Here is a 22,125-nt window from a genome sequence, read left to right as displayed (position 1 = left end):
CCAGTTTATTATAAAACAGAGTAACTCAGGAACAGCCTCAGGAGAGATACACAGGACCAGGTCTGAGGAAGGGCAAGGACCTCCTTCCCTGCTATCTGAGCCCACCATCCTCCCTCCATCTCCACATGTCCACCAACCTATCCACCCCCAGGAGGGTGGCAGGGCTCAAACTTTAACCCTCTAATCACATGGTTGGTTTTCCTGGCTTTCCAAAATCACCTCCTTCACATCAGCTCAGGGATGCCTGACAGGGGCTTGTTAGGAATAACAAGATGCCTTTATGGCTCTTGTCACAGAAAATTCCAAGGCTTTTAGGAGCTCTGTGCCAGGAAAAAGGGCAAAAAGCAAATATGTACTTCACTGCAAACCACAATAGCACAGATAAAAATATCCTGCTTTGCCTCATTCTTTTTTTATAGTACTGTACATATTTTTAAATTTTATTCTGCAACTACATTTACATTCGATAGTTTCATATTAGTTACAGGTGTCAAGCATAGCAGTCAGACAATCATGTACTTTACAAGTGCTCCCCTGATATTTCCAGTCCCCACCTGGCACCATATATAATTATTGCAATATTGTTGACTATATTCCCTGTGTTGCACTTAACAAACCCATGACTATATTGTAACTGCCAATTTGTATTTCTTAATCTTTTTCACCCAGCCCAATCATGTCTGTCCTCTGTATCTATTGAGTCCGTTTCTGTTGTTTGTTCCCCTGTCTAGATTCCACATATAAGTGAAATCATACGGTATTTGTCTTTCTCTTATTTCACCAAGCAGACTACCCTCTAGTTTCATCCATGTTATTGCAAATTGTGATTTTTTTTTTTATGGCAGTTTTGCTGGGCTGATAATTATTTTTCTCTCAGTATGTGGAAGATACCCACTTGCCTTCTTTTGATAAACCAAGTTTGTTCAAAGATTTTTCTTCCTGTCTACGTTTAAAATCATCCCCGTCTTTGGGACTCTGCATTTTTGGTAAGACATGAGTAGGGAAAGCTTTTTATTTGTACTGCTGGAGACCTACTGGGCTTCCCAAGCCTAAGAATGATTTCCACTAATTCTGGAGAGCTCAGACACCACTTTGGTGAACACTGTCCCATCCCATGTCTTCTCCTCTCTGTGACACCCGCCATCTCAGATCACACTACATTACAGGCCTTCTCCCTCTGCCCCATCTCTTCACCGCATCCACATTGCCACCTATCTTCCTCTGCCATTCTTGGACCATCTCTTCATTGTAGGGTCATTTTTTCAGAGCCAATAGTTTGCAATTCTTCAAAAAATATATCCATGGACTTTTTAAAATATTTTATTTCTATAAAGTCTCAATTCTTTTTCAGTCCCTTGCTTCTTACTCATATTAAGCTCCTTATTTTGTGTCTTTAAATATATTAAATATATACTTTTCATGCTATGTGTCTAGTCATTTATACATCTGAAAATTTGTGGATTTGTTTTTCTGAACTTGTTTCTTTGAAAGTTAAATGTATGTTTCTGGGTTCTTCAGTTTATCAGCAATGAAGGTTTATTGGTTCCTTAGCACCTTCTCTATGTAAGGCCTGATTTGGATTAGGGTTTTCACAGGAAGATTCACACCCATACTTCCAGGACCCTACAAACAATACCATCCAGAGCTACTTTTTTTTTTCTCACTATGACCACCTATTTTTCAGAACTTTACTTTTTATAGAACAAAATAAAGTAGATGTGAAAACAAGAAAAGAGCCTTCCAGGTACCTATACCAGTTCTCACGGATCAGGGTTCATGAAGTTGGAGGCTTGACCCAACTGGCCGTGGATGGCTGGCCCAGAATCACTAGAGGCTGAGCCTTCTGCCAAGTTTCTGTGAAAGCTGGTGTGGTCGGTCTGTGTGGCAGCCTCCTTGTACAAACCACTAAGGTAGGACACAGAGTGCGTACTTGGGTCTGAACCAAATACTGTAAGGCCCCTGTTACCTGGAGAACACTGAAGACAGTTACAGGAGTCCCCTGTGCTGAAAAAAAAAAAAAAAACCCATGGCCAGCCTCGTCTCCCTGTCCTCACAGCTCAGGCTCCTGCCAATGGCTCTGACAGGCCAACAATGACACCCAGTGCGAAGCCTGGATGTCTTTAGTGCACAGCACAGATTCCAGCTGTGGGAGCACACCCACCCACAAGGGGCAGCCTGGCCTACAAGACTGGCCTCCAGGTTCTGGTCACTGAGACATGAGGGAACTAGACTCCTGAGCCAAGGCCTCAGCATCTGTGCAAAGACCAGCCGGTTTGTTAAATTTTCACTGAAAGAAACAGATGCAACAAGGGTGCCAGCAGCACAGCCAGGACAGGTGACTGCTCTGGCCATCAGCACAGAGGTCCCGAATCCTTTCTTCACAAGTTGTAGGGACCGTGCCCTTCCTGCCCAGAAGCTGACATGCCCTGATCTCCTTCACACCCTTTGCAGGTGTGTGTCAGGATGGTCCAGCCCAGCCTGACCACCTGCTCTCAGTATTGGGGCACAGCACTGCCTGAAGGGGGGCCTAGCCCTGGAGGGCTGGCTGGGCCCCCCCTCAGTTCCCTCACCCCCATCTCCCTCACTTTCATTGCCCCAGTGCCACCGCAGGGCCCCTTCCACTCTGGCGCCACCCCCACCCCATTTCCTCCAGGGTCAACACCAAAACTACACATGGCTGCAAGTTCTTGGCAGGATCCTTTCGATCTGTGGGCACCAGGCTGCCTCCTTCCCCACTTGGCCCTCCTCCTAGGGCAGGCCTGGCAGTCTCCTCATACGGGGCCTCAGACCATAACTCAGAGTCCCCAGAGCTCCAGCTTCTGATCTTCTTGTCAGCCCAGTCAACCACAATATTTTATCTGGTGTAAATATTTTACCTCAGCTGTTCAAAGGAGACCTTGGACACATCTACTCTGTCCAAAACCAAGTCCCAGTGCCTTCCACCAAAATGAAACCAGAAATCCACACGAGCCTCTCATGGGTCAAACTTTAATTTTCACTCTGGAGCATCTGTCGGTCACCCATAGCTATGTTCACACTGCAGTAGGAAGATGGACTTCAGTGGTTTAAAGGAGGAAACAAGGATCCTCTTACCACGAAGTCAGGGCCACATCAGAAAACAGCAGCAATCCACCAAGCGGAAGCTCCTCTTGGCACGCAGGCTCTAGGAGGAGGAGGGCCTGCCCAGGCCACTTAGTGCAGAGGTGCACTTGGAGAACTGTTTGTAGGGCTTGTGGACGGCATGTGCCACCATCTGCAGACACCACCACGGCACCTGCCACATGATTCCTGCCCTGACACAAGCCCTAAGCCCACATGGGAGACAATTCCCAGAGCCATCTGCCCCTTGCCATCCCGGTGCTGCAATGCCTCAGTGCCAGGCCCGCCCCGGAGAAGACTGAGCAGTGCAGATGACAGGGGAAGGCCCACAAGGCAAGTCCTCACTCCTGTCCTTGGCTGACAGACAAATGGCCTCCAGACAGACGTGGTTTGAAGCCTCGTCTGAGGCCTGCTGGAAGATGGGGCTTGGCTCAGCAAAGGCAGCTGCAGGGCTCACTCCTGCTGCCCCCAAATCAGAGCCACCAGCAGAGGCTGGGTCCTCTATAAGGAGCATGGTGGGTTGGAGTGGCCTGGCACAGCAGCACAGCAGCACAGCTGTCACACCTGCAGCCACCTAGGAGCCCCACTTATGCTCAGAGACCTTGCCAGGCCCACCTGCAGGGGTGCAAAGGGACAGAGGCACTCTGTGGGAGCGCAGGGACATCTGGGCTACTTAGCAGCTGTGGGCCACCAGTCCGGCGCAGAGGCAGTCAGGGCCACCTGGCCACCACCTGCTGTTCTGATGTGGAGAAGGCCCTTGACCTTGTCCAAGTGCAGCAGGGCCAGCCCCACATCCCCCTGGCCTGCCCTGTACTTGCCGGCGGCCTGTCCAGACTCAGTGAGCACCACGGTGCCTGGCGTGATATCGCCTGAGGGGAGAGGGCCCACAAGCTGCACCGGGAAGAGGCGCTTGCGGACGATGCCCATGTGATGGGTGCGGGCTGTCAGCTCCTGGCCAATGTAGCAGCCTTTGGTGAAGCTGACGCCATTCATGAAGGCCAGGTTGGACTCCAAGGGCAGGGCCACTCCTGGGGGCAGGTCATGGACCCCCTCTGGAACACCTGCGGGGGTGGAAAGGGAGAGAGTCAGTAAGGGCTGAGGTGCCCTCAGAAGCCAGGGCTCAGCCAAGAGAGACCAGGCATGCTCCACCCCACTTCTGTAGCACCTCATCCTCTGCCTGCCAACCCCCTTCCCTGTGCCCTGGTGGGCGGCTGTGTGGCCCTCAATCCTAGTCACTAGAGGAGGACTCCTGGCCTGACTACAGCCACACTCTCCACTGGCTCCTCCCACTTCCCCCGTCACCTCTAACTGGTCCCTGGTGGGACCCCCCCAATCTCATACCCCCATACCTTGCTGATACCGGTGTCGGTGATAATCCCAGATATCCCCTAGATGGGCCCTGGGCAGCAGGGCAGGGCCCTCATCCTGGGTGAGGAGCCGCCAGCCCATGCGGACAGTGCGGGGATCACGGGTGAGGATAGTGGCACCCTGGGGCTTGGGCAGCAGCATGGCTCCACTGGCCTCCACCTCGGGGGTGCAGGGCAGCACCGCCCAAACACGCAACTCAGGGTATGGCTCCACTGCAACCTTCCGCCGAATCTTGTGCAGTAGCAGGTGCTCCTGGAGCGCACTCACCACCGAACTGTCACACTCCAAGAGGAAAGTGGGCGCTTGGTCAGCCTGCTCCAGGAGCCTACAGGAAGGGACAGTAGCATGTGGTGGAGTGGGGGTCTGCCAGACGTCATAGCGAGGGCTGAGCATGCAGAGCCAGGCCACAGCTCCCCCAATCCTCCCATTCCACTGCACACTGCAGGGCACACTGGGGTCCCCACAGCCTCCACAGGACTCCTCCGTGCCCTTCCCACCTGGGCCATGGGCCTGGAGACCCCAGTGGTGTCTGGCAGAAAGGTGCCGAAAAACCTACCCTGAAGACAGGAGCTGCCTCCTTCAGCCTCAGAATCCTGGAGAAGCCAGGGTCCTAAGGCTGGGATCACATGCAAATTTCCAGAGGGGAGGGGCACTCTGGAGTGGTGAGGCCATGCCCACTCCCCCACCTGCACAAGTCAAGCCTGAGAACTGCCCCAACCCCCACTCCAGGGAGCCCACAAGCGTGCCAATGTCCTGGGCAGTCTGGTGTGCTGACCAGGTGCAGCGGTATAGCACAGGCTTCTTCAGACAGATAAGCACAGAGGCAAGGCCAGTGCTGTGTTAGACCAGGGTGGGGGTGGGGGTGTGGGGTTACGAAGAGATGCTCAAGCACAGCTGGGGTCTGGATTGTATATGTGGATTGAACAAGGTCCCACCAGTGGTGGCAGCTGAGACAAGGAAGTGAGTAAGACCTGCTGGGAGCAGGGACAAGAAAGAAAGGCCATCATCTGGTACCTGCGCCTTCCCCCAGAGCTCTTCAACTAGTGTGCAAGGTCACAGTGGGCTCGCCCCACACACATGCCCCATTGTGTCCACACACTCACCCATAACCAGTGGCCGTGGGCCCACTAAGGACAGAGTAACAGTGTGGGGAGGGTGGGGAAGGGCAGCTGCCACAGCAAGTCAGACTGGCCCCTCACCTTCTAAATGTCCTCACAGAATGTCAAAAATGAGAGCAGCCAGAAGAAACAGAGTTTAGGGGAGCTGATGCAAATAAGCACAGGAAAAGCTCAGCGTCATCCTGATGATGCAAACACAAATCAAAAGCAGCAAGGACACCACTGAAAGATTACAGACTGGTTCAGGGACAGACCACTGATACCAGCTGAGTGGAGTTGAAGGGCGACATGGGCAGTGACCACTTGCACATTCCTGAAACACCACAATTAGAGATGGAGGAAGAAGAGGCAAGGGGCTGAGGGGCTAAGGGGATGGCAAGGGAAAGGGGGCCTGCAGAGGAAAGAAGGAAGCCTGGGCTGATGTTGGAGCTCTGTCTTGAGGTCACATGGGTACACATTTGTGGTCAGATCGCAGAGACCTGCACTCGCACATGCTCGAACACGTGAAACCTGAGGAAACTGATCTTTCCATGGATGGCCTGTGTCCATCCCCTGGACACAGCAGGCAAGATGTTGCCATTCAGGGAACTGGGTTCAGGGCATGGGATCCCCCTGTACATTTTTTGTACCTTCTGTGAATCTATAATTATGCCAAAATAAAAAGTTTTTTTAAAAGGAGCTGCCTCTGGAGAGGGTAGATCCATGTGGGCAAGAAGGGAAGCAGCAGTCAGTCACTTTCTATGACAAGCCTTTTTTTAACCATGTGCAGGTATATTTTTATTTTTTAAATCTTTCGTAGCAGTAGAGACAGCATGACTGGAAACAGGAGTGGAGGACCATCTGAACCCCAACAGCAGCCCAGGCAAAACAGCTCCCAGAGGTTGTCACACAGACAGGAGGGCATCACACCAAAGGCAGAGCAGCAGGGCTGGAACAGGAGCATCTCCTCAGCAGCCAGCATATGAGGAAGACCTCCACCAGGAGGATCCAGGCTGAGGAAACACTTATGTGGCAGGAATGAGAAAAGACAAAGACCTTCCAAAGCTACAGCCTTGTCACAAGAAAGGAGAAGACAGGCCACAGACTGGGAGAAAAGATTTTAAAAGTCTCCTCTGACAAAGCACTGTCATCCAAAACACACAAATGCCAGTTAAAATCCAACAATAAGAAACAAACAACCTGCCCTGACTTGTGTGGCTCAGTTGGTTGCACACTGTCCCGCAAACCTAAAGGTCACCAGTTCAATTCCCAGTCAGAGTACATACCTGGGTTGCAGGCCAAGTCCCCAGTTGGGGGTGTGCAAAAAGCAACTGATCGATGTTTCTCTCATACATTGATGTGTCTCTCCCCCAGCCTCTCTCCCTTCCCTTCGCTAAAAATAAGTAATAAAATCTTTAAAAGGGAGGGAGGAAGAAAGGAAAGAAACAACCTGATTAAATAATGGGCCAAGCCCTGGCTGGTGTGGCGCAGTGGACTGAAAGCTAGCCTGAAAACCAAAGGGTCACTGGAGTCAGGGAACATGCCTGGATTTCTAGGCAGGTCCCCAGTAGAGGGTGTGTGAGAGGCAACCACACGTTAATGTTTCTCTCCATCTCTCCCTGCTCCCCTAAAAATAAATAAATAACATATTTTAAAAAAAATTTTTACATGGGTCCAAGACCTTAACAGATACCTCAGCAAAGAAGATGTACACGAACACAAATGAGCCATGAAAAGATGCTCCACGTGACATGTCCTCTGGGAAATGCAAATCAAAGTAACAAGCTACCACTACACACATGAGAATGGCCTACACCAGGAACACCGACAACATCAAGTATGGGTGATGATGCGGGGGCAGCAGGAGCTGGTGGGAATGCAGAATGATGCAGCCATTTTGGAAGACAGTTGGCAGTTTCTCACAAAACCAAACATACTCTTACAAGCAACTGCAGTCCTTGGTATTACCAAGTCAAAGGAGTTGAGTTAAACTCAAAGGAGTTGAAAACTTATGTCCATAAAAAACCCTGCACATGCATGTTTACAGCAGCTTTATTCATAATTGCCAAAACTTCAGTAGGTGAATGGATAAATAAACTGTGCTACAACCATATGACAAAATATTATCCAGCACTAAAAGAAGCCAGCTATCAAGCCATGAAAAGACATGGAGGAACTGAAATGTGTATTGCCAGGTGGAAGGAACCAACTGGAGGTGATCTCCTACTGTACAATCCAATCATCTGACATCCTGGAAAAGGCAAAAACTAAGGAGGCAGTAAAAAGATCAGTGGTTGCCAGGGTTTGTGGGGAGGGGAGGGGAGGGGAGGGGAGGAACTGGCAGAGCACAGACAATTTTCAGGGCAGTGAAGCTACTCTGTAGGACACTGCAATGGTGGCTACAGGTCATTATCCGTTTGTCCAAGCCCACAGAATGTACACCACCAGGAGTGAACCCAGCGTAAACTATGGACTCTGGATGATGTGTCCATGGAGGTTCACTGGTTGTAACTAATGCACCGCTCTGGTGGCAAGTGCTGATAGTAGGGATTTCCTACAATGTATGTATGGGAAATCTCTGCACCTTCCCCTCAATTTTGCTGAAACTGCTCCAAAATTGTGAAAGTGAATAAAGAAAAGCCTAGTAAAAATCAGGTTGGAAAGCCCTGAAGGTGGAGTGCTCACACACTCTGCTCACTGCCCTTTGCCAACTCCAACAAGAAGCTTACTTCTAAAAGAAAGATGTTCTCTCTGCCCAGCAACAACCCAGCAAATGAGAAGCTGCCTACCACCAACCCTGAACTCCCCCTCTCCTCCAATGAATCTCTGCTCAAAACAACCCCTCCTGCCCTGGCTGGTATAAGATCTGTGGATTGAGTGCAAACCTGTGAACCAAGAAGTCACAGGTTCAATTCCCAATCAGGGAATGTGCCTGGGTTGCAAGCCAGGTCCCCAGTTTAGGGCATACAGAAGGCAACTGACTAATGTTTCTCTCCCTCACTTTACTTTTCTCTAAAAAATAAAATAAAATCTTTAACATCCCCAGTTGTAATTCCTCTGACATTCCCAGATGAACTCATTTGCTGGTAAAATAACTAGCTATTTTGTTTGTAAGGTTGATATAAGTCTACTTCACAAAGAAAAAGCTGCACCCAATAGAAGGTGCTGCATCCAGGACACAAGAACAGGATGCTCTGAGAAATGACTGAAGGACAGGGAATCAGAAGCATGAGTTGAAATGAAAAATTCCAGAGAGAGGATGCAGAGAAAACGGCAGGCAGGGACCTAACACAGAGAAAGCAGGAAAGCACACTGGCCTCCAGGGTGGCGATCAGACCCAGCACTGCCCTATTCCCAAAGAGCAAACCCCAGAGAAATCAGATGTAGGTAAACTGCAGAGAGCAACGAGGTGGGGAAGGAACACGTGAATTAACTCCATGAACCAACCAGAAGAGTTAAGCCACAAAAGAAGTGTCAGGCAGGTCAGAAGGAGAGTAGACTCTGCCCCCAATGCCTCACACCACAAAAGAGAACTGGGAGATGAGTCTGGACACCGCCCAGCAACCACCCAGGCCTGGGAGCAGCCATCCAATGGGTGGGGGGCAAGTTGTGTCTTCACCCCTTCCCTCTCCTCACTGCTGAGGAGAAGCAAGGCCACTACCTCTGCAGTGTCTCTGATGGAATAAAGGGCTATCCTACTCCTCCCTACACAGAACTTTTGTGTTGGAATCTCAGAAAGAAAACTAGGTAAGGGGCAACATCACAGTGGCCCCCAATTTCCTTAACACACTGAACAGCAAGTGGCACAATACTCCATTCTCAGGAATTAGCTGAGAGAAAAACCAATTTTTCTGCAGGTCAAATCAGGGCACAAGCAATGTCTGAAAAGAGATGCCAAGTGCATGTGCTGGTACATGACCTGCTGGCATAGCAGCAAGGCAATGACGTTGCAGAGAAAAAGTACAAAGAGAGGCAAAACTAAGAAACCACTTTACACTGTAGGGCGACTTATAAGAAAAACTCCTTAACAAGGAGTTCCTTGTTCCTTAACAAGAACACAAAGGCAAAAAGATGTACAGGCAGACTGCAGATGCAGCAAGGAAATTCGGCTATCAAAACACTACCATTACAACACTAATAAATTAAAAGCAGTAATGACCAAAATAGATGCTACTGAAAAGTAGTGACAGAGGGCTCAAGGTAATCAAAGAATGCAGGCTGTACAATAAAGAAATTAAATCAACTAGAGGAATGTAATAAGGTGTGTGTGACAAAGACCATGGCATCTCTGTTTCTTTGGCTTTTTTTTTTTTTACTTAATTTTTATTGTTATTTTCTTCCATTACTGTTTAGTCCCCTTTATACATACCTCTCCGGACCTTGGCATCTGAAACATAGCAGGGATTGCAAATGTTTTCTGTAGAGGGCCAGATAGCAGACAATTTGGGCTTGGGCCACGTGTGTCTAATCACAGATCTGCCCTCGGACCAGATGACACAGCAGCCCCATGCAGTATGCCAACAAGGGACAAGGCGGCGTCCATTAAAACAGGAAAACAGGCCCACCAAGCTTCTGGCAACACCACAGGAAAGAAAACCCAAAATATCATCAGATGAAGCGCCCCTACGAGCTTTCATTGCTCCAAAACAAAAGGGAATGGGGCTTCTCAACAGAAATACCAGCAAAGAGAGATAAGCCATGGCTTCACAATTCTCAGTGAAACTTTGCACCTGAGGTTTTATTCCAACCAAGCTATCAGGTAATACCACTTGCAGAGCGAGCTATAGTTGAGTCCAAGTCACCTGAAGCATTCCCCCCTCCCAACAAGCCACTAAACACCGAGCTCCTCTTCCTCTACAAGAGTCCAAGGAGAAAGATGTGGACTTCTCCACACGGGAGGAGGCGTGGAAGTTACCAGGGCGTGGCCCGGAGGACAGACCCCGCGTGACTTCTGACCCAAGGCCCGGAATTGCAGTAGAGGCGGGCCCGTGACCATCATGTAGGTCATGATAATGTCAACACAGACTGACGTACAACGCCAAACAGGGATATCACTGGATATAGGGAGATTTGGGAGGGAAATGCAGGGGAAACTCTAGAAATCGGGAAGTCGTGGCCCAAGCTGGTCACGCAGAAGCCGCTCCCTGCAGTCGTCGCTCCATTCGTGCAGTGAAACAGGGCGACCAGGGCAAGACTGAATGGGAGCCAAGGCCAGGTGCAGCGGCGCCCAGTAGCTGCCCCCTCCCCACCGCCAGCACCACGAAAGCGCTTTGCTGGCTCGTACCTGAGTGCCCCTTCCGCCCATCTATAGAAGCCCTGCCCAAGTGCTCCAAGATATCCCCATCCTCGGGTGTCCTCCCCCAGAAGGCCTTTCCCCTGGGTACCGCCTCCTTCCAAGACCCCACTCCTCCCTTGGTGCCCCACTCCCGCTGATTCCCCATCTTCCCCATGGGTGCCCCCTCCCCTGGCTTCCCCTCTCCGATAGTCCACTCTCACCCGTAGAGAATGACGTCATACAGCGTTCGTCCCAGGGCGCTGAGGAAGTGGGCGTAGCCCGCACGCGCCGGGGAGAAGGCCGCAGGGTCCTCAGTACCCGGAAGCGGCAGGTCATTGGTCAGCAGCCCGAGAAGGAAGGGAGCGGAGTCCGGCCCGCGCACGCGTAACAGGGCGCGCTCGCCCAACGGAAAGCAGATCCAGGCCGCGCCGCTAGTCGGGTCGCTTCCGTGACCGCCTAAGGTGTGGGCCAGGCGGTGCCTTGAGACTGTGCGCAGCTGCCAAGCAGGGCTGCTACACCCCAGCGCCGCGCCCCGGAACAGCGCCGCAGCCGCCATTTTGGGCACTAGTGAGACGACAGGAAAGAGCGGCCTGGGGGCGGGAGAAAGGATGGGAGCGTGACGCGGACGCGCGCCTTAGCGGCCCCTGGCGGCGGGAGTAACAGCGAGAGGACGTGGGAGGAGCGGTGCCTCCGGCTCGGTCAGCCCCGCGCTCTGCGTGTTCCCTGGGCTGGATCGTGTGCCAGGTTTTGGGCGCACCTGCCCTAGCCTGCCAGTGGGTTTTCACAGCAGAGTTTCTGCTCACTTACTGTGGTCTTAGTGCTTGTCAAGTGCACAGTTCAGGGGCTTTATGCGTATCTCACTGTCGTGCAGCCATCCCCACTGTCCAGCACTTTTATCAGCTTCCCAAATCATACCATCAACCTGGAACCCATCCTCTCCTCGGCCTCTGGCACACACACCCACTCCATTCTGTGTCTGTGAACCTGACTCCTCTAGGGACTCATGTGAGAGGAATAACGCGGTGTTATCCTCTAGTGATTGCTGATGCCCTGCCAACGATGCCCTCCAGGCTCATCCACGATGTGTCAGTATTTCCTTCCTTTTTTAGGCTGAATAACATCCCCTTACATTTTGTTTATCTGCTCACTCGTTGATGGACATTTGGGTTGCTTCCACCCCCAGGCTTTTGTGAATGTGCTACTATAGATGGTGCGCAGATATCTCTTCAATGCCTGCTTTTGGCATTGTGTAAGGAAACCCACTCCTGTGTGTAGTTTACCCTCATACTCTTCACTTACTACACTTCTAATCAACCGGGTTGGGGGTGGGGGCGCACATCAAGCAATCCTGTGACACAGGCCAGGTATCCTACAATTTAAGTCAGTTGTGACCCTATCCAGCCAGAGATAGCATAGATCCCCCAGGTGAAGGACCTGTGCTTCTGACTAGAGGCTCCCACAACCCTGTCTTCGGGTTCCATAAATTTGCTAGAGTGGCTCACAGAGTGCAGAAAAACATCTACTGGCTAGGTCACTGACTTATTATGATAGGGGACTCAAGACTTGGAAAACTTTAGCTTAAGGTAGAAAGTTACAAGTCTAGCAAGTAATGTGCATGTTAAGCTTTTGTTTCAGAAACTACAGATAAGGCCCATCCTGGCTCCAGGGAAAAACAGCCAACCTCCTGAGGCACTGATAGAAGATTACTGCCTGGGGACATCCAAACCTTTGTTCCAGGGAGAGCAGACAACCACCCCTCCCCCTTGGGAACAGCTAACTGCCCAGGACAGGAATGTTGCAGCTTCTGAATTTCAAAGCTCTCACCACACCTTGTTTGTCCTCCCCCAGCCCCTTATACAAGATCTGGCTGGGAAAGAGAAGGGAAGATGGTTTGTTAGGGTTTGAACTCACCATCTTCTCGGATCACTGAACATTTCAATAAAGTTCCCATAAAAGATTCAATCACTGTCATTGCTTATTGGATTTGGTAGTGACAGGCAGCCTGAACACCGGTGTCTTTTCCAGTTACAATTTTAAAGAATATAACTCAGGAACAGCCAGATGGAAGAGATGCACAAGGCCAGGCATGGGAAAAGAAAAGGGGCTTCCCTGCTTTCTGAGCCAACCACTCTCCCTGCACTTCCACCCAGAAGCTCTGCAAACCCCACCCTTTTGGGTGTTAGTGTTAGTGGCGGCTTCATCACACAAGCACAATTGATTAAATCACTGGCCATCGGTGATAGATACAACCTCCAGCCCTTCTACCCTCTGACGTTGGGAGGTGGGACTGAAAGTTCCAACCCTCTTATGACTGGTTGGTTTTCCTGGCAACCAGCCCCAAAAGTCACTCCATTAATTTAACAAAAGATACCTTTATGGTTCTCATTACAAGAAATTCCAAGGATTTTAAGAGCTCTGTACCAGGAACAGTACAAAACTAAATACATATTTTTATAAATCACAGTATCACAGGTATATACCCAAAATGGAATTGCTGGATCATATGGTAATTCCATGTTTAATTTTTCCAGAAATCACCATACTGTTTTCCTAAGTGTCTCAGTCAAGTCAGGCTGCATAACAATCACCATGGGCTGGGCAGCTTAAACAACAGATATTCATTCTCTCACAGCCCTGGAGGGACGCTGGACGTCCAAGACCAGGGTGCCATCAAGGCAGGTTTTTGATGGGGCCTCTCTCCATAGTGTGCAGACAGCCCTCTCACTCTTGATGGTACTTTTTCTAGTAAGGACACTGGTCCTATGGGATCAGGGCCCCACCCATACCACCTCATTGAACCTTAATTACTTCCTAAAAGCCCATCTCCAAATATAGTCACGCTGGGGCTCAGGGATTCCACAAGTGGTTATGGGGGACACAATTCAGTCTTTGACACAGTGTTTGAACCTCTCATCCCCAGTTGTTTGCTCCCCTCTCAGGGAAAGTCTGAGAGCCTGTGTGTTGTCCCTTAACCCACTGTCTCCCCAGGAAACTTCAACAAGGAAACGGTAAATGGAAACCAGCCACAAATGCCTGCAACCCCTCCTGTGCTGTATCCATCTGCTTCCTACCCTCCCCCACCATCTGGCTTGCCTGGGCTCCATCACTCGCTCTGTCACTTCTATCCAAGTCCACTGGTCAGAGCCCTTCAAGCCGCTCTGTGCCCTGTGCTTGCCTATAGTGTGAAGTGAGGGGCAGCCTTGAGGAGCCTTCCACCTCCCTTCAACCTCACCACCTCATCCAGCTACATGATTTCATGATGTCCATAAGCCAATGGCACCAAGTGGTGCCTGCATTGGGAGGCACTTCCTCCCAAATTCCAGACCCTGTGGCCCATTTGGCACTTCCCTGGCATGTTTGATATTCAAACTGTGTATGTAGAAGCCTGACCTCCACATCTCCCTAGACCCCCACCATTCCAGCACTCAGCAGCCCACCCTTGCATCCATGAGGTCCCCACTTGTCACCTGGACTCTCCCCTACAGAGCTCACAGCTCCACACTCCCCTCCAGGCTCATCAGAGTCTACTCTGTCCCATCTCTAGCCTCCCACTCCTGTCCCCTCCCCCAGAAGACCCTCCCGCAAGAGCACACAACTTGCCCCCATCTCAAAATTGGGCCCAGATGCCAACTCCCAACAAAGCTGCTCTAACCATCTATGGATGCATTTTTCTAACTTTCTATTTGAAATATTTAACCTACAGAAATTATGAAAGAGTACTAAAATACACTGTACCACCTTTCACCCAGTTTGTTAGTGTTGGCAGCTAGATATTAATAAAGAGAGCAAAGGGAACCAGACATTTTTTACACATAATCAACTAGGGAGCTGAACTGGACAATAAGCCTGCTTCATTAGGAAGCTACAGCTTCACAGATTCCCCAGGGGACCACTGTATTCTCTGTCCTCAGGACCTAATCCCCCAAACAGGTAGGAAGGATTATTACAGGTCATCAGCCAGAATTATAAAGGGAAGTATAAAACAGTGGGAGAAATTCCTCTGCTGGGCACATGCCTAGTAGAAGTCAAGATGGCACAGGGGAGGTCCCTCCAGTTTGAGGCATGCACAGAAGGAACTAAAATGAAGACCACAAGAAGTAGAGCATAGCCATGAAAAAGAATCAAATTGGAACCCTGGCTGGTGTGGCTCAGTGGATTCAGTGCCACCCTGAAGACCAAAGTGTTGCTGGTTCTATTCCCAGTCAGGGCACATGCTGGGGTTTCAGGCCAGGTCCTCAGTGGGCGGGGGGTGGGTGGGGGCACAAGAGGTAACCACACATTGTTGTTTCTCTCCCTCCCTTTCTCCCTTTCTCCCTGCCTTCCCCTCTCTCTAAAAATAAATAAATAAAATCTTTAAAAAAATCAAATCGGATAAATGACGCAGAACCCCAGAAGAGCTAGGAAATGAACTGGTTAGGGAAAGGACACATCAGAAGCCCATGAAAGATTAGGAAGTTGACAGGTTATTTTGAAAGGGTGCCTGGTTCTCCCCAGCCTGATATAATATGATCCAAGCTTAACAAAGCGTGTTCTTGCGTGAGCTCTCTGTCTCTCTCTCTCGTTTGGTAACATTCACTCTCCCCATTCATTCTGTGTTCTGTCTCCGTAGCAGCCATGTGGTCTAGCAGCTGCACAGGTTCCAAGTGCAGGCTGCAAATGTGAGCTTGGGTATGGCAATGCAACGGAGTGCAGCCAGGAACACAGATTATGCTAACTAGGCTAAGCTTTGGCATGGCACGGAACTTTCGGACACTGCCCTTTGTTCTGGACTTGATGAAGACAAGGCTGGACTTTTTCCTCAGCGAGATGGAGCTAAACCTAAGACAGTCTTTTGTGTTTCCTTTGACCCTAATAAATCTTACCACCAAACCTCAACCTCCCATGTGTGGGGCCCCAGAAATGCTTTTTTCTTGTAACTTCGTGAAAGGGCTATTTCCACTGGCAACAGATTTGTTAATTGTAAATATTTTACCCTGTCTGTCTGTCTGTCTCCTTGCTGGTCCTCTGCTCATGTGCATGCTCCAAACCCTGGAAGTCCTGATTTCGCAGTTGAACCAACTGCATGGCGAGGGGCAGGAGCAGCTGTCCAAAGTCCATTGTTCCCCCAGGCCCACAGTCCTCCACCCAGCCAGCTTCCTGGCTGTGACCAGACAGGCCTGGTATGTGACTCCCCTGGCTGCTGGCCCTTGTAGAGGAGGTCTTCCTCTGCAGGCTGGGCATTCCAAAGGTGACCCAGCACCTCCCTGCCAGCCCCTGAGGACAACATGGTGGGGGGCACGTTCCTTCAACCTCACGTCAGCCTGTACCCCAGCCAGCAGAGAAACCAGCTTCCCATTGGCCCTGCCACAGGAAGGGACAGCAGGCAACCTGGAGCCACCTGGAAACTTCCTGACTCCCAATCCAGCCAGGCCCAGCCTGCTTCACCTCCCAGGTTGTTTAAATGCAAATCAACTTATAGGATGTCAAATGAACCTTCCTTCTCCTCCCCACATAACAACACGGATGTGCCCAGAGATCCATGTGGCTAGTGGTTGCCTCAGTGGATGGAACAGACAGCACCTGCCACCATCCAGGAGCCTGCCAGCCAGCACTGCTCCAGGGCCCCCCCTCCAGGAAGCCTTCCTGGGTGTCTGCAACAGCCTGGCCAACCTGACACTAGGGACCCTGACATATAAGCACCACGCACTGCTGCCCCTTCTCAGGCCTCGCTGCTGCTCCTCATGCCACAGTTCTGGAGGAAGTTGGGGCCTGGACTTGGGAGGTTCCCAGGGAACAACTAGACACAAATTGCACTCTCCTCCCTGTAAGACTACAGACTGGAGTTGTCAGGAGGGGTGGGGAGCTGAGAGCTGGAAAATGGTGGGTGTGGGGGTCAGACCCTGCTTCCCTGATACTGCTGGGCCAGGGGTGGTTTCCTGTTATTCTCTCCCCATGGCCTCCTCCCTTCCCAAAGGCAGGATAAGGAAGCTGTCCTATTCTGGGGGTGTCAGAGCACCCCCTTCCTGCAGCCCTCTGAGGTCTCCCTGAGCCGCCAGGGAGCTGGCTCCAGCCATGGAAACGGATGAGAGTGAGACAAGAAGAACATTACGTGTGATCCTGCCCCAGCCGCTCCCTGGGCTGGCCCTGCCCCAGTTTGGACCAGGCTTATCTCACTGGCCTACTCCTGAGCCAGGCCAGAGGACAAGGATGAGCCAGGAGGACAGTTCTGTGCCCAGGTTCAGCCTTAATCCTGGTGGCCATCCCAGGTTGGCAGGAAAGCTAAAAGAGCCTTTTTAAGTAGCCAAGAGCACAAAACAGCATGCTGAACAGCTGGCTGGGCCCCACTCTCAGAGTTGGCAGACTGTGCATCTTAGACACTGTGTCCAAGTAGGAGATGGCCCCCCGTGTGAAGGTCAGCTCAGGCACAAGATGGTTGTGTCACAGCATCAAGGAGTTGGTCTTAGAGATGAGATTGTGGATGACACAGAGGTTGGCGTCCCAGGGCTGGGGCAGCCAATGACAACAGAACCTAAGACACTAGCATCCAAAGCTCACAGAACTGACAGGCCTCAGGTGGTGCAAGCAGGCACCTGAGTTCCCGAGACAGGAGGTCTGTGCCTTCTCCCATGCTGCCCGCAGGTGCAGTTTAGCACATTCCTCAGGGCAGAGGCCTAATGCCCAGGACTCAGATGGGGCTACATTTAGAGACGGAGCCTTTAAAGAGGTAACTAAAGTGAAATGAGGCCGCAGGCTGGGCCCTCATCTTATATGACTAGTGTCCTTATGAGGGGAGGATATCAGGGCACAGACGCACGCAGAGAGAGAACCATGTGAGGACACAGGGAGGAGACAGCCATCTACACACTAAGGAGAGAGGCCGCAGGAGAACCAGCCCTGCCCCAACCTAGGTCCTGGACTTTCAGCCTCAAGGACAGGGAGAACCAACTGTCTGTTTAAGCCCCCAGCCTATGGTATCTGTTATGCAGCCTGAGCTGACAGAGACATCTTTCAGAACAGATCCTCCATTTGTAGCTTCCCTCTCAGCTGGTATGCCCTTTAACCAACTTTGTCTGATAAGGCTCTCTGGAGAAACAAAAGCAACTTGTTATACATAGAGAAAGATTTATTACTAGGAATTGGTTCATGCAGTTGTGAAAAGACAAATGTCTGTTTGACTGTTTGATTCCAGAATGTTCTTCTGCAAGTGCAAATCTGCCTAGCACCTCTCTCATTCGCTGGACTTTGTGGCTCATTTTCAGATGCATGCTGGGGGGCCCATGCCCCACCTCCCACCCCTCCCACTCCTTGTGAACCCTTTCACCATCAGATGTGGAAAACTGACCTTCAGGGTACAAGCCAGCCTCCTGGCCCTGCTGGGTGTAGATGCTTGCCTTTCTTGCTGGCCATCTCCAACTACTATGGCTGTTATGTACCCCAAGTCCCCCTGTTCTCCACCCAGATGCCCACCCATCTCCCTGAGGTCCTGAGGCTCTCCAGGGCCCCTACCTAGAGGACAGCCAGCTGCAGGAGGCTGACCTTGGAGCATGGAAGGGCTGTGGACAAAGTGCATTCTTCACAAGGGTCTGTCACGACCAGCTCTTCCACTTGCTGTGCCCATCCACACTCATGGGAGCCAGGTATGGCTGGATAGCACAGCCCATACTCCAGAGGCCCAGCCTCCGTGGTGACCACATGGCTAGCAGCACAGCCCCAAGTCCAGAACTGCTGTTTTCGAGGACCTTCCTCATTTGGAGAGGTGAGCTGTATGCCCCTGCTCTGGATCCAGATTGGCATCACCATCCAGGACTTCCTGAGGCACGGCTATCCTGGGAGTGGGGCTCCTGTGGGGCAGGTCTCCCCAGGAAGTGCAGCTCTTCTATGGGTGGCGCTTCCTGGGGGCAGGGCTTGCCTAGGGAGGGGCTCACCTAGGGGCTCAGCCAGTCTGATCCCAGACAGAAGAGGAACTCAGCTTGCAGTTGACTTCTGACCAGAGGCAGGCTGAGGCTAGGGCTGGGGTTCAGCCCTGACTTGGGGCTTGGCCCTGGGACAGCAAAGAGAGGGTTGCAGCCAGGAGAGGTTGTCAGGACCTGCCCTAGGTGTGAGCGAGGCTGTGAGGCAGCTGGGGTCCCTGAAGTCTAAGCCTCTCCCTGTCCCACCCCCTATTCCCTTCTCCCTGGCTCTCTTGCCCACATTTGCCCCTCACCAAAGCCACCACTGATGGCTCTGGCTGCCATCTAGATCATGCTGGGGCCTGAGACAGCAGTGCCCCTCTGTCGCCTGGGCCTCAGGCTGACCTTGGCTCTGAGTATTAGGGACTGGCCTGCTCTTTGTTCTCACTGTCTACAAGCTCAGAGGCACCTGCCCAGCCTGCTGCCTGGCAGAGAGCTGCACCCAAGTATCTCTGAGGAGCTGCTCTCTAGGCAACCCTGGAGCTTAGCTGTGTACCTGGAGACCAGTGATGCCACACTACACAAATACATACATGTGCCTGTACATAGCACATGTGTCACGTGCACATGCATAGGCATGCCCATCACTCACACACATGGTTGTAAACAAAAGTTAGTTTTTTATTTTACACTCTTTGTTGGGGAGGCTGTGTCTGAATTAGGAGCTCCAGAGCCTCTTCCCCCAGCACCACCAAAGCCACACCTCTGGCCACCACCCTGTTGGTCCCAGCAGCAAGGTAGACTGACATCTTTGGAAAACTTCAAGTCTGTCCCAGAGGAAGGACCCCTGTCAGGCAGCTGTAAAGTTCAAAGGGTGTGGCCACGTCCACCCCAGCCTTCTAGGGCCTCAGCCTAAATGTCTGGCCAGGGACCCCAGGCAGGATGTAGTCCTGACCCACATTCTCTCTGAGGAGAAGAACAAGCAGCTCATTCACTGGGGCCCAGAGGACCCAGGCAGGAGGAGGCACAGCCCAGGGCTGCCTCAGTTTCCCTCATGTAGGAAGAAGACTCAGAATTGCTTCTTGCTCTGCAGGAAGCAGCATATAGTCTGGGGGCCAGGGTGTTGGTAAAGCAGCCCCATTGGCTGCTGCAGCAGGTAGGGACAGCAACTATACCCCCAATGCCCTGACCAGGCACCCCTAGGCATCACACCTAGGCTGCTGCAGGGGAGCAAAGAGGAGGCCTGGCACTCTGTCCACAGCCCTTGTCCTGAGGCTCTGGCCCCATCCCGGGGAGGCTCGGAGGGAAGGATTGGGCACCCAGTCCAGAGCAGTTCAAGGTGCCTCTGGATGTGGTGGGGGGTGGGGCAGTACCCTAGCCACAGTCCAGCCCACTTGTTGGAGGGGGTGGTTAGGATCAGAGCTGGAGACCCTTCCTGGTCGCCAGGCCCATCCTCCCCTCTTATCCAGGACAGAGAGGGGGCTTGGGTGGGAAGGGGCAGTGATACCCAGCAGTGGTGCCCTTCCCCTTCCTGCCTCTCCCAAGGAGGACTGCCAGCCCAGGAAGAGAAGGAAGAGGAGGAGGGGGAGGGGAGAGGGAGGAGGAAGAGGAGAAAGAGGTGCTCTGCTTCCAGTGCGTCCAGTCCCCAGCTTTATCCCCAAGTCCCCACTGGTGCCTGGCTGAAGAGAAAACTGAAAGCATTGGGCGCGGGACCTCAGATCCACACGGTGGTCTTCCCCTCCCTGCTGCTGGCACTGCCCTTCTCCGAGTTCACCCTGGGTTTGGCTCTCAGCGGGCCCTGGCCCCCGCCCGTGCCCCCGGACGTAGCGCTGCCTGACCCGGATACGGACGCACTGGCCCTCGGGGGACCCCGGGCGGGCGCGGGGAGGCTGGAGCAGGGTGGGCGATTACAGTCCCCGAGCGTGTGCCGGTCCCGCAGGGCCCGCAGTGCCAGGCTGGCCAGATCTGGGTCGCGGGCATGTGTGCGCTCCGCTGCGTGCACCACGAGGCTGTAGTCAGGCGGGCAGGCCAAACCTGCGGGCGTGGCGGGGAGTGGGCAGGGCAGCGGGCGCTGTGCTGGACTGGGAGCGGCAGCCGTGGGGCGACGGGCTCGCACAGCGTCCTGCGCGCTGCCCAGGCCCAGGTGCGCCATCTCGCAGAGGTTGAGCAGCAGGCAGAGGCAGCTGACCACGTACATGACCAGCAGGAAGACTGTCTTCTCCGTGGGCCGCGACACGAAGCAGTCGACCACGTGTGGGCAGGGCCTCCGGCTGCATGGGAAGAAGGGCGGCACCTCAAAGCCATACAGAAGGTACTGGCCCACCAGAAAGGCCACCTCGAAGGCGGCCCGTGCCACCAGCTGGGCCACGTACACGCGCATCAGGCCTTCGCGCTGGATGCGCCGTCGCCCATCGTGCGGCCCGTTGCGGCCCGGGGTCCCCGCTGCCTTGGCATCCCCACCGGGACCCTTGGCAGCACTCTCATTCTCCACCTCGTTCCCCTCGCCCAGGCCTTCTGCCGCTCCCCGCTCATCATCTTCCTCCCCCAGGCCCAGCATGGGTTCTTCCTCGCCTAGGTCCATGGGCTGGGACCAGCTCCGGTGGGATGGCATGGGTAGTGACAGGGGCTCGGGGGGCGCACGGGGCCCAGGGCTGCGGCGGGGAACACGGCGGCGATCGTGCTGCGCAGCGCGGGCTAGGCGGTGCACAGCGTATCCAAGGTACATGACAGAGGGTGTGGAGATGACCACAATCTGGAAGACCCAGAAACGCACGTGGGACAGGGGCGCGAAGGCGTCGTAGCAGACGTTGTCGCAGCCTGGCTGCCTTGTGTTACAGGTGAACTTGGTCTGCTCGTCTGAGTAGATGGACTCTCCTCCGACAGCAGTGAGCACGATACGGAAGACCACCAGCACCGTGAGCCACACCTTGCCCACGAATGTGGAGTGGTGGTGGATCTCCTCCAGCAACCGCGTCAGGAAGCTCCAGCTCATGTTGGTCATAGGGACGGGGGGCGGGAACCTGTGGGCCACAGTAGAGCTCAACCCCGGTCGGGAGGAGGAGGGTGGGAGGGAATGTAGGAGTGGGGGTTGGTGGGACTTGAGGACAAAGAGCAAAGTTCAACCCTGGGTAGGGGACAAGGAAGAGCAGGAGGGTGGGGAGGAGGGATGTGGGACAATGCAGGAATAAAGCTCCACCCAGGGGCAGGAGGAACGCTGGGGCCGGAGTCCTAACCCTGCAACAGGGTGCATAAATGGAGAGTGGGGCCTGGGTAAAGCACAGACCCCACACAGGCAACAGCTGACTACTCACCCCAGTAGCCCTCAGGCCCAACTCCAGGTTCTCATAGCCTGGAACAGAGCCTTCCCCTCCTATCCTCCCCTAGCCCCCAAGCCTTGCCCATCCTCTACCTCCGGAGA

At 52.8% G+C, this 22,125-nt stretch overlaps 2 protein-coding genes across 2 annotated transcripts; both read right to left on the bottom strand.

Annotated features, from left to right (window-relative positions):
- Window positions 1-1,645: 1,645 nt before the first annotated feature.
- IBA57 (iron-sulfur cluster assembly factor IBA57) lies at window positions 1,646-11,427 on the bottom strand. Its single transcript, XM_028534696.2, has 3 exons — window positions 11,061-11,427; window positions 4,449-4,792; window positions 1,646-4,160 (listed from the first exon to the last, which is right to left on the bottom strand). The coding sequence occupies exons 1-3, from the start codon at window positions 11,393-11,395 to the stop codon at window positions 3,769-3,771; spliced, it is 1,071 nt and encodes a 356-aa protein (XP_028390497.1). The 5' UTR covers window positions 11,396-11,427; the 3' UTR covers window positions 1,646-3,768.
- A 7,940-nt stretch (window positions 11,428-19,367) lies between these two features.
- GJC2 (gap junction protein gamma 2) lies at window positions 19,368-21,887 on the bottom strand. The gene has a single exon (XM_028534489.2). It carries the CDS (start codon window positions 21,706-21,708, stop codon window positions 20,422-20,424), a length of 1,287 nt encoding a protein of 428 aa, XP_028390290.1. The 5' UTR covers window positions 21,709-21,887; the 3' UTR covers window positions 19,368-20,421.
- Window positions 21,888-22,125: the final 238 nt, after the last annotated feature.

Source organism: Phyllostomus discolor, chromosome 8 (assembly GCF_004126475.2).
Source record: "Phyllostomus discolor isolate MPI-MPIP mPhyDis1 chromosome 8, mPhyDis1.pri.v3, whole genome shotgun sequence".
Taxonomy (NCBI): domain Eukaryota; kingdom Metazoa; phylum Chordata; class Mammalia; order Chiroptera; family Phyllostomidae; genus Phyllostomus; species Phyllostomus discolor.
Note: the sequence above shows the minus strand (reverse complement) of the source record. Positions and strands in the feature narration are given on the sequence as shown.